Source organism: Stylophora pistillata, chromosome 11 (genome assembly GCF_964205215.1).
Source record: "Stylophora pistillata chromosome 11, jaStyPist1.2, whole genome shotgun sequence".
Taxonomy (NCBI): domain Eukaryota; kingdom Metazoa; phylum Cnidaria; class Anthozoa; order Scleractinia; family Pocilloporidae; genus Stylophora; species Stylophora pistillata.
In genome coordinates, this window is record NC_142529.1 from 29,564,095 (window position 1) to 29,576,090 (window position 11,996).

The 11,996-nt window shown below is 37.7% G+C and overlaps 2 protein-coding genes across 5 annotated transcripts in view; both read left to right on the top strand.

Annotated features, from left to right (window-relative positions):
• The window catches only part of LOC111321235 (uncharacterized), a 10,617-nt gene extending 5,430 nt beyond the window's left edge, over positions 1-5,187 (top strand). The window contains exons 6-14 of the mRNA XM_022924060.2: positions 1-24; positions 177-359; positions 641-814; positions 1,212-1,358; positions 1,433-1,513; positions 1,782-1,956; positions 2,100-2,160; positions 2,418-2,484; positions 3,062-5,187. The exon at positions 1-24 is cut by the window's left edge and continues 50 nt beyond it. Of these exons, the coding sequence (XP_022779795.2) occupies positions 1-24; positions 177-359; positions 641-814; positions 1,212-1,358; positions 1,433-1,513; positions 1,782-1,956; positions 2,100-2,160; positions 2,418-2,484; positions 3,062-3,110 (961 nt within the window). The 3' untranslated portion in view covers positions 3,111-5,187. The remainder of the gene's footprint in view (positions 25-176; positions 360-640; positions 815-1,211; positions 1,359-1,432; positions 1,514-1,781; positions 1,957-2,099; positions 2,161-2,417; positions 2,485-3,061) is intronic.
• A 2,930-nt stretch (positions 5,188-8,117) lies between these two features.
• Positions 8,118-11,844, top strand: LOC111321241 (uncharacterized). Of its 4 annotated transcripts, XM_088737988.1 has the most exons (3): positions 8,118-8,260; positions 8,677-8,792; positions 10,844-11,844. In XM_088737988.1, exon 3 carries the CDS (start codon positions 10,855-10,857, stop codon positions 11,410-11,412), a length of 558 nt encoding a protein of 185 aa, XP_088594114.1. In that variant the 5' UTR covers positions 8,118-8,260; positions 8,677-8,792; positions 10,844-10,854; the 3' UTR covers positions 11,413-11,844. The 4 variants fall into 4 exon arrangements, with proteins under 4 accessions (XP_088594114.1, XP_022779804.2, XP_088594113.1 ...); XM_022924069.2 differs by lacking the exon at positions 8,677-8,792; XM_088737987.1 differs by lacking the exons at positions 8,118-8,260; positions 8,677-8,792 and adding an exon at positions 9,639-9,826.
• Positions 11,845-11,996: the final 152 nt, after the last annotated feature.

The following is an 11,996-nucleotide window of genomic DNA, read 5'->3' on the forward strand; positions in this document are numbered from 1 at the left end:
CAGTTTTGGACATTGGTTTCTCAGGTAAGCATGCCACATTTGTGGGACAATATAAAAATCATTATACACACACCTTTTTCATAAAATCTTAGGAAGCACTTGCTATCTGAATTGCCAATTATGGTGGACATCTCAAAAGATGGCACAATTCTGAGTTAATCTTATGTTCTTTCCAGTCTTCATGCAGCATTGTATGTCATCTACTTGCTTTTCCTGTCCTACGCTCTGATTTATGGCTCTACCAAACTGGACCCTACCCAATACAGGGATGCTGCTGATTCACTGCAAGGATTTTGTGAAGTTGTCACCCTTCTTATGGTTGTCTTCTATATCTGTGAAGAAATTAATCAAATGAGAAAGTAAGTTGCTTCTTTACATTATTGTTTTGTCGTAATGAAATCAGTGTCCATGTAAGATGAAACGAATAACAATGTTAATGTATAGTCGGAAAAAATCCAAATCCCATCTGGAACTTGGATTTTTTTCTGACTATACATTAAAATTGAAATCAGTGTCCCTGTCTGAAAGCAAGTTTGTGATGTAGGAAAGTTATGTGAGCATCATAGGTATGCTATGATCTAGTGAGTTGAAGACACTGCCAATCTCTGAAACACTCTTTTTTATCTTTATCTTTTAACAGAGAGTGGCACTCATACTTCAGAGAGTGGATGAACCTGTTTGACTGGTTAGGCTTGGTGTTGATCTTGTGTATAATACCTTTACGGTACACTGATAACAAAGCACAGTGGAGAGTGGCATCTTTAGCGTTCCTGTTCAACTTCCTGAGGATTTTTAAGTTTTCTTGTGTAACAAGGTAAGAAACCCTCTTTGTTTTTCTGTATTCACCTAGTTGATTTATGCAAATTTCAGCTGAGTGTCCAAAGTGATCCAAAATTGTATTGGTTTTATTGGTTTTGCTGTTTTCTCTCCGTAACTGGTCACAAAAAAAATCGTACCAAGTTCTCCGCCAGTCAAATGCAAATTTTAAACCAAGTGCGACTTGGTAACTTGCTTTTTCCCGCGCTTATTAGGTTCAGTCCCTAAACACGTATTCACTCTGACTTCCCATTGACTCCTTACGATAGCTTCCTTCGGTCCGATTGGTCGCTACTTTGGTTTGTTCCACAACACTCATTCGTAATTCACTTTTGCGGACAAATTTATCAAAATTCACCTTTATGCAGCTTAGTTGTTTTATCTCTCTTTTCCAGGACCACAGGGCTGTACACAAAGACCTTGGCTAAGATCATTCAGGAAGACGTAACGAGATTTATGGCAGTTTTTGCTGTTGTGTTTCTATCATTCTGTGGGGCCTTGTTTTTGTCTCTTCAGTCTTCCAAGCAAAATCAGCAATTCAGGTGTGTGTTCAATGTATGCCATCGTTTCTCTTAAAATGAAACAGAAGCTGATTTTTTTTTCTTGCATTTTACAGTGGTTTTGAAGAAGTTTTGTTGAGTGGATTTCGTGCACTGTCCGAACAGCAACCGATCGCGGAAGATTACTCAACTTTCAAGTAAGTGAAACTGACTTCTAACTTCACCCAACAATCGATGAAGAATATGTGAACTTTTTTTCAATACGGTGAAGAAAACTTGAAAACATTAATTGATGGGACAGAAACGATCAAAATGGAAAGAAAATTTGTGAAGCGAACGTGTAGGGCTTAGGTTGGAAAAGATTAAAACTGATTGAAAATAAGTACAAAATATTGCTCATACGTTTGTTTTGTTTTGTTTTGTTTTTTATTGTCGCCAAACTCTGCGATTCTGTTTCTTTTGCAGCTGGCTGTCGATTCTGTTGATGTTATCGTACATGGGGACTGTGATTGTGATTCTGCTCAACATACTCATTGCACAGATGAGTACGACCTACACCCAGGCCAAGAAAATCGCCCGTCTGGAATATGATGTGGATCGGATATCACTGCTCACCCGCATGGAGAGGTTTCCTTTTCTGGTATGTAAATGGCAGCGCAAATAAATTTATTGAGGCACATTGCGCTCATGAGTTTTGAGTACGAGAGCATATAAGAGAGTTCAGAGCTGAGATAGCGGTACTGCGCTGTTAGTATTTCATCCTAATTACTTTTCTCTCTGCAGAATCTACGCGTGAAGTATTACAAAGAAGGAGACTGGATCAGTGAAATAAAACTTGCAAAAGGTTTGGGCTAAGGGAGATTTTAATTTAAACCCCGGGAGTATGACTGATTTGCTTTCATTTGGTTTTTCTTCAGCTCGCTCCTTTGTTGGTTAAAAAGAATATATTGGACCATCTTCTCATCCACAAAATATGGAAACATTTCAGCCAGTATCGTTACATGAGATCCTTTTTCAAAAGACTAAACGTCGCTTACTTTGGCCTGCTTTGTTCTTAGAGGTTTTGAAATTTTGTTCATGAATTTTTCGATTTGTTTCTAGAACTGCTTGAATTCACTGAGGATCGTCATCACTGGGAGTCAGTGGAAGAGAAGCTTGATGCAATCAGGTAAATGTCGTGATTTCATTTCCTTCTTCCTTTCGCTTGTTTGGTTCAGTACCCACTTATACATGTTCAAACCTTCCCTAAAGCCCACCCTCCCCCCCCCCCGTCAGGTAACGTCTGATCCACCAAAATGTCAACTCCTGCACCCAGATGCCCAAGCCACTGTTCACCCAGATGCTCAGAATCTACACAGACCCTCCTACTCAGAAACCTTCTCATCAACCGTGAAAATCATTCACCTCACTTGACACCCACTGACTTCAGTAACCATCCCCCCCCACCCCCTCACAGTAAGATACTTGGTCATCTACCCAGGCACATATCTATCCAATTAGACACCTTCTTGTACACCCAGAAACCTGCACGTACCCACTCAACTGGACAGTTATTCATTCATTCTTACACCCATTTACTCACCCCCTTACCTACGTCAGACACCCACCCATCCACACAAACACTTTCTCATCCACCCAGGCACTTGCTGACCCGTTCACCAAGACACCCGACCACCTATCTACCCGGACACCCACTTACCAACTGAGACACTCAACTTAAGAAATCCTCATTTTTTCCTTTTCAGGGATATGATGAGAAAGATGGTCAAACAGATGAGGCCTGATCGAGAATAAATAGCTGTCAGTCGAGAAATATCTTGTTGAAATCTTCCGCAGCGCTGTTATTTCAAAGCATATATCTCGAACGCTTTAAGACGTGAGAATGCAGAGTCATGGATGATAGTCAGAGTTATTTTTCCTTGATTTATAATGCACAATAAAAATCAAGGGAGGCAACACGAACTATCTCTGTAAAGTCAAACAAATAATCTCACAGGAACTTGCAACGCACATATTTATTATCACTAAACATAGATGTATTTAAATTTTTCTTTCACCGGCATATTTATACTTAGAACACCACTGGTATTAATAAACCAGTATTAATATCACATCATAATTTATAATTACTGAATATATATTATAACTTAATTACCATGGTATGTAACCAGAAAAGTTAAACTCTCGAACTGGTTGTCACATATACATGTATCGAGGTAACTACAAATACTGCGAGGAAATAATATAAGGAGAATTTTAGTTTTCACTATTGCAATTACTGTCATTATTATTTCATTATTATTATTGTCATTATTATTGTTAGTATTATATTTGCAGCTAGTTGAGAAGTTCGTAGTAGTAGCAAGTATGATAAATATTGTAAGAAGTAGACAACTTTTTTGAGAGACATTTTTCGGCTTGCTTATGCCATCTTCAATCAATGAGTAACAGAACGTGAGCAATTATATAACAGACGAGTAGATGAATAAAATAGTTACAGTATAATGTAATACAAAAGTGGGTACTAATTACAACCTGACACCAAACATCAAAGGTGTGAACTAAAACGCTAGAAAAATGTTATAATGCTGTAATTGTTTGTTAAGTTCAGGTTTGATCTTATTTATATAAAAAGCTACTTTGAGTTTTAAATCAATTGAGTTGTTAGCAGAATCCAGATTTCTAAAGCAAGAAAGGGAGTATTTGTTCTTACAAGAAGGAGATGTGTTGAAATCCTTAAAAATATGCGAGTTTTTATCGCTTTCCGTGTGCTCCTTTATCCTAGTAGAGAAGTGGCGACTAGTTTCGCCGATATAACGGGAATTACATCCCGCACAAGAAAATTGATAAACTACCATGGATTTTAGAGCATCAGGAGTACGATCTTTAACACTGAACATGTTTTTAATTTTAAAAGAAGTGAAAACTAGTTTGATATTTAGGTCCGATTTACAAAAGCGTTTAGTGAGTTGTCGGAGTTTGAGGTTCGCTATTTTAGAATAATGTTAAAATAGCCGACAAAAACGAGTTTAAAGTGACGTGTATTATTGTGATCAATGTTCCGGTTATTTTGAGAGGAGGACCCGTCAAGATACCGCTTGAAAGTACTTTCAATAATATGCGAAGGAAAAGAATTACGTTTTAAAGTGTCGGAAAGTTTCTTAAGATCGTTTTGAAGGCCGGAAGAGGTGTTGTTGATTTTGTAGATACGGTCAATAAGAGTTCGGATAAGGCCAATTTTGTAGCGTGAGGGAATAAAACTAAAGGAATTTGTTAGGAGACCAGTGTAGGTTTTTTTTTATGAAAAACTGAAAAGCGGAAGAGTGAAAAAAAGTGGAAGAGTGAAAACAATTTGGAGTGAAAAGAATTTGCTTTGACGTTTACCAGATTGTCAGGAACGTCAAACTCAGCGGAAATTAGGGTTTCATATAATCACTCACGTTCTGTTACTCATCGATTGAAGATGGCATAAGCATGCCGAAAAATGTCTCTCAAAAAAGTTGTCTATTTCTTACAATATTTGAGAAGTATTGGAAGTATTTTATAGTTTATGTTCATAATACTTTTTTTTTAAATTCGGTTACCTTATATTTATATTATGTTGCTATAGTTTATTAAACACAAATATTAAATTAAACATAACAGTTCAAAACAGGTGAATTTTAAACAGACCTGGTACTTGTATTTACGTATGCGTTTCGGGAATTTTACCTTTTAATTTTTTTATCTTTGTTGTTTTTTTTAACACTAAAGACCTCATTTCGAGAAGTCGATTGTTTTTATTTTTGTTACCAGAAAATGGCTAGGTTTATGGTTCAATTTCAAAATTTTCGCGATAAAGGTAAATTAAAGTAAATTGATATTTACAATGGATTGTGTTTGATTCATCTTTATTCGGGAAACCTGTCCTTTCCAGGATCGAACGGAAGTGTCCTAAATTGGACCAAAGCGCCCGGTGTCGCACAGAGCTGTCCTACATTGCACAGCACTGTGCTGAGTCGGACATAACCGTCATAATTCAGATGAACTTGTCGGGCTTACTTGCAATAGACGTTCCGTGGGTGGTGATGCGATTTTTTGTCTATCTCGAAAATGACGTTATATCTGGGGCTCAGAAAAATACAACGCAACTCGCGAAATATCTGCGTGTATTATACGTTAAACCATGGAATAAGATATATTTATTACGAATTGAACTTTCTATGAAAAATCTGATTGGTCAAGAGTATTCAATCAATATACAATAGCGTGTTAAGTTGACATGACAAGTGCAATATCTGCGGCGGATTTTACTCTTATCATATCGCGTTCAAAGTCTGTCTAGTATCCAAGCCCCTTGTTCGTGAGGCTCAGAGAGAAACTCAAGATGGCTGAATAGGCATTTAACAAAATGTAAAAAAAAAAAAAAAACAATCATTGAATTCGGTTTCCTCGTGACATCACGAATTGTCATACATTAGACTTGCGATGAAACTCTGATTGGTGGAGAGCGTTCAGCCAATATACAGTAACATGTGAAGTTGACATGGTAACCCAACACCCGCAGAGGATATTGGGACATGATGTCGAGTTCAAAGTGTGCCTAGTTTCCAAGCCCCTCGTCCTTGTAGTGTTCTCAAACTTTTGCGTACTCAAAGAGAAGTGTCTTCCTATACAGCTTGTTGACTAAATTTATAATAACACAATTATTGAACTCGGTTTTCGCATGATATCATGACAGATGACTCCGACTTCGGCATTGATAATTCATGGTATAACACTCAACCTCATTCAATAATTAATACTTGTTATCGACCCTTGCAATCTGTATTATCTGCCTCAGCTTTCGGCCAATTATGTTTTTTATCCTTCAAATATAATATTTTTAATCGCGCGGAACATGCCAACAGCTTCGGCGTGGGATGTTCACTTTTTAGCGTTCACTGATGAGATTTTATGAACAAGAAAACATGTTCCTTCTTCTGTACCAACCACACAACGCTTTTTTATCAAGCACAGAGTTTTCCGTATCAAACGTAAAATTGAAGAATATCACGTGGGGTATACTTAGTAAATAAACCCCTTCGGGCGGTTGGTATGTCGGCTGATAATGTCCGCGGCTGAGAGATTGTCCGAAAAATGATTATTTGACCGAGAAGCGAAGCTTCGAGGGCAAATATGAAATTTTGAGGACAATCTATCAGCCAAGGCCATTATCAGCCGACATACCAGCAAGCCAGAACGAGATATATTTATTTTATAACCCTCCCATTAATTTTCACATCGCACTTAAACTGCGCGTAAACACAGTAAAAGAGCCATTGATGATCTGATGGCGAATGCGCGTGATTGACGCAAGCAAGCAAAAAAAAAAAATTAGTTTGGTTTCCTTCCATGTAAATAGGAAAACGGAAAAGTTGAAACTCTTGTGTTTACTATGTTTCTTTTTCACGGAAAAAATCGGAGGACAAACATCGACGCGGACGGGGGTTATTGCGTGATAACGGTCCTGTTATTTTGCACCACGTGATGTAAAGTAACCAATAAAATCGCACCAAAATTAATGGGTGGATTATATTCTCGAATATCTTCCCGTTTTAGTTAGGAAAGTTATTCGATCACGTGATGCTTTCTGACTAATCGCGCACGAGCAAAAATATCTGTTGGATTAATATTTGTCCGCGGAAATGATCTTTTCCGAGATGCGAAAAGTTTTCTGAGAACGAAGCTCATGAAAAACTGTGAAATTTGAGGAACGTACATTATCACCCAAAATTGGAAGTTAAGTTATCGTTCCAACTAGGACACTATCCTCTTAAAAAACCGACTGTAATCGTCCAAAATCAGACAATCCTCAACGAAAAACGATCACCTATTCATTTCTTATAAAATTGCTCTCCGTTTAACTACGCTCCTTTTTCCTCTCCTTTTTTTTCTTTTTTTGTTTTGACCTCTTTTATTAATCATATATCTATTTTGATTTTCTCAATCAGTGCTAACTGACATCCTATATGAAACTTACAGTCCAGAACATCCACAAAAACAAAAAAACAGACCCACACAAAAAAAACACCCATTAAATAATTTTTTTCTGCGTCTTCCGAAAAAAGGGAGGCGTGCTTATAAAAGTAAACGAAGTTGAAATATTTTCAACTTGAGAAAGAAATATATCACTTTCAAAAAGATGAAGATTGTAAAGATTCAATAACATATCGCCGGGAAGGAACAACGATGGCCGAAGAAGGGGAAGATTAAGAACGGATCAGAAAAAAAATTCAAAAAGTGAAAAATACTTTTTGAACACGATCAGGTTCAAAAACTAAGGGGGAATCGTGTGCGTGCTCTATCTAAATGACCTTGGCAAGAAAGCGAAACAAAGCCTTTGGAACAAGTTAAAAAAGGTGGACAAAGCAGCAAAATTATAAAGTCGAGCAGGTGAATTCATGCTTAATCTTACACATTGTTCAAATTGAAGAAAGAAAATTAAAACTTTTCCGCTGTTAATAAATTGGTTCAATTTTATGAGGCGACCACACCCATTCTAGTACTGAATTTTCAAGCACCATCTAACGTGATATGGAGTTGAAATTGATGAAGAATCGATAATTTCTGTCAATTTGTCTTCGATCAAGTCCAAAAAAGCAGAAAATGTGATATTTTGAAATAACTTTCCTCGAGAAAATTAATAGAGGGAATTTTAAGCGCGCCGAGACGCAACTTTCAGAAATCCACCCGCTGGCCTTCGAAATCGCGCCCTCTGTCTCAGAATTTCAAATCAAAATTCATGTGACGTGTCAAGATATTAATAACCCATATTAATGATTCACATTCCTACACATGACACGCAAGCACTTTCACTTTCGTCGCAATTTGTCGTGTTCTACACCCTTTAATTTTCGTTGCCAAGCTAGCACAGTTTAAGAAGGACTGTGGCACAGTTCTGCAGCCGCTGTCATCGTCATTTGGTAAGTAAAATCGTTCCGATCTTCTTAAAACCCGTTTTGTTTACGGTATTTTTGGGCGATTTGAGCAAATTTGCATGTTCAAAGTTGATGCACAATCTGTTGGTTTCTGGCGACATCTTATGACTTTCGCGCGCTCGAGAACATTTTTTGATGTCATCCTACCCCTACTTCTCGCCATAAATCGAAAGTAATTACATTTGATCAAGATTTCTTGGTTCTGGGAAGTATTTCAAGGTTGATATTATGATAATCGATTATCGTTGTTGTGCCATTTAAATGCCCAAGTTGAGTTTATGTTATTTCATCGAAAAACCGTGCTCAACGTCAGGCCATGAGTACTCTTTCAAATAAAATTACACTTCGCAAGGATTTTTTACATCTGCGGTGAGAAAATTGCTTGATTTGTGATTAAACAGAAAGGAGATCATTCAACGATTTTACAGTCGCATCGTTACAGTCACGCTCTCCAAAATAGGCTGACCAGGGTCACAAAGTTGACGGGGTGTAATACCTAAGTTTCTCTATGCTGCCTGTAAGTAAAATTTTATTAATTATTTTTTGCCAATATTAACGATTTAAACAAAGTTTTTTTCGCCAAATAGTTGGCTAAATTCGCATTTTTGTTCCGATTTTTCCCTTTTGTTGCGTGACTTTTGGCGGAAACCATTGAAGACATATTTTAAGCTTTGGTCCTTGCGTGACCTGGATAAGTTTCCAGTTTTGTTTCTCACCTGTCGTTCAGATTAGCCATGGTTTTGCGGAATTTTCGAACTGCGTCAGGAATATCTCCGCGCTAGCTGGTTCAATAAACACTCAGGACTGTACCTGTCGTTTTCTTCACTTTATTGTAGTCATACTTTCGCTCATCACAACTGTTCTAATCATTTTTCCTTAATTTGATTTATCATCACGGTATCTGATTTATCATCACGGGTGTATTACGAATCAACTTAACGGCCTGCTCCCAGTTGGTTTGTTAGCTCAATTGGTAGAGCGCTTCACTAGTATCGCAGAGGTCAGGGGTTCGAGTCCCGTACAGGCCTGATTTTTTTTCAGGTCTGATTTTCGCTATTGCATAAATAGCGCTATCTACTGCGAAGGATCGTGCATCATACGCATTTTTCCTTAATGTTACAAAGTTCCCTAGTTTTATTGCTAGCACACGCAAACGCCCAAGATACTTACATCTGACCGCAAACCTAAACTGTCAAACATGCATCATTGTTTCTTCGTGATCTAAGACTTGTGCACGACACTTAGTTCCTTAGCGTTGACTGGTTGGCCTTTTGTTCGACATCAAAATGACCGAATGTAATCCGATTACAATCTTTAATCACCACTAGAGATTCGTGACAGGAAACAAAAGACCACAGCTGCTATTCGATACGGATATGGTTGGAACACGCAATACACGTTTCTGCATGCAAGCGCACTAGAATTACAAGGAAAAATACTTGAACCTTACCTTAAAAAACAGTGGGAAATGATACTTCAGCTTGTCACGACACATGGAACACTGCCTTAACATGGATGTAAAAGAAGGATTTCAAAGTGCTTCCAGTTTGGGTACATCAAGGGAAAGATTTGATTTGTTTTACATATTAATGAGAGGCCTTTTCACAGTTACAGACACTTCCGTGATATGCAGTATTCTATGGATGTGTGTAAAAATGGGATTGATAATTGTGTATTTTCCTATTGCTTCTTCATGTAAAGTTATCCAGAGGATCTGTATGTAACTTTCGAAGGAAACGTTTCCATCGCTCAGGGATGATAGATTAATATCATGTAAATAAAAACAAAAACAAAAAAAAAAAACGAAAAATAAATTGAGACGACGCCCTTTTGGTCGCATACATGTGTTAGGCCCTGTTTACAAGCAAGGAGGGTAACCCTTGTGCTAGGGTTACCCTACCACCCGGGACAACTTACATATGCTTGGTAACCGCACGCATTGTTATCAATGTTCAAAGGGTCTGGAAACAGGTAAAAAGTTGTCCCGGGTAGGCGAGTTATCCCCAGCAGAGCGTTTACAAGGCAGCTAGGGTAACCCTAGCTGCCTTGTAGACACGTCAATGAAAAAAAGAAGAAATGTGGGAGCATTATTGTAACCCTCCTGCCACGGTAACCCTAGCACTTGGGTTACCCTACCTGCTTGTAATCAGGGCCTTGACGATCTGGTTTCGAGTTACACGTTACGGTTACGAGGAGACACGTAAAAATTTGTTTATTCTAGAATCAATTATCGATCAATTCTTTTTTTCATTTTCGAAACGAAGAGGATTATAGCAGAAGAAATAAACTGAATCAATTTTGATACGACTTGAAGTTTATGACTGAATACAAGAATCGTTTCAGATCTTTTGAAGTGCAGTAATTATTAATTCATACAGAGCAGGTGTATTGTGATTATTTTGCCTTTTTACGGTCAGATGATAAATTCAACGTCGTTTTTGTTATTTTTGCATATTATTACACATAATGAGATATAATTTACGTTGCAAGAAGCCAGTCTCGATTTAAAAACGTTATTCCTTCTAGAAGAAATTTATGATTTTGACGAGGTTTTTTTCTCTCGACTAGTAATTTCAGAAATGGGTAACGCAGATTCAACGGCGAAGCAAAAGAGTCAACAGAAAACAGATTCACAGCCTGAACCGCCATCTTCACGAGGTAAAACCTTGAGCGATACAAAGAAAATCCTCCTTCTTCACAAGTCAAGCGCAGAGCAGCTTAAAATCGTGAGAAATTTCTGCGACGCTTTGACTACAGCGGCCAATGGAGGCATTCGCGTGACGAAATTTGTCAACATCGCTGACGAAAAAGAGGATTTAAAAGGGCTTTCCTGGCTTGAAGAGTTGAACAACGTTGTTTTGATCTGCCTAACATCGGAGGCTATCGCCCAGTTGGAAACTATACTTCGTGATAAGCAGTTGGCTGATGAAAATGGCCATCTTCATGGAAAGGTGTTCAGTATCTCGTTTGGGGAAAAGATGTCCTCTGAATGGCCTCCAAAGGGGATCGATCGAGTTACACTTGATGCCAGAGATTTCCACTTCGGGTTTACCGACGTGGAAAAGTTACGGCCGCAAGATTTTGAAAAGTCGGAAAAAATGAATGCTCTTGTCGCCGCGATCAAAGGGACAAATTAGGACAGAACTGATTCTCTCTGAAAGGGATTTGAATCTGTAAGTATTTTTCGATGCCCTGAACATTTAGTATAAAGACAGAAACGGTCTTTACCGTCAAAGGGTGTCGCTATAGCTTCTAAACTTTGGTTGAGAAACAGAAATACATATTTAGTTACATTTTTACAGCGAATAAAATTTAGCTCAGATTGAAGACGTTTCACTTTTACGGTAAAACTTGTGATAGACAGCTTGACTCTTCACGAAGTAGTTTATTACTGACTAGTTGTATTAGATTTTGAATGATAAATATTTACCTTTTTTATACGTTGGTAGTTCATAAATATTTTCATGATTTTAGCAAAATTCTTTATATTCGTTACATCTGAGCCCACATATCAGTGAAATTAGTTTGTTGTAACGAGTTTTGCAATAAAAAATTAATGAAAGAGGGAATTCATAGTCGTGCTTTATTTTAAGTTCTCTTTTAACCTTTTTCTAGTCGCTATTTGATGTTCCAAAGACAAATTTAGAAATTTTACTAAGGTTTCGTATTCTGCTTACTGCAGTGTTGCCGGAAGTTGATCTAGCTTCCGGTCACAGTGATT

Excerpts from the sequence above, each read along its gene's own strand:
- LOC111321241 (XM_088737987.1), top strand. The coding sequence starts at position 9,769 with ATGGAACACTGCCTTAACATGGATGTAAAAGAAGGATTTCAAAGTGCT. Across the intron at positions 9,827-10,843 it reads TCAAAGTGCTTCCAGTTTGG|TAATTTCAGAAATGGGTAAC; the intron begins GTACATCAAGGG and ends TCTCTCGACTAG.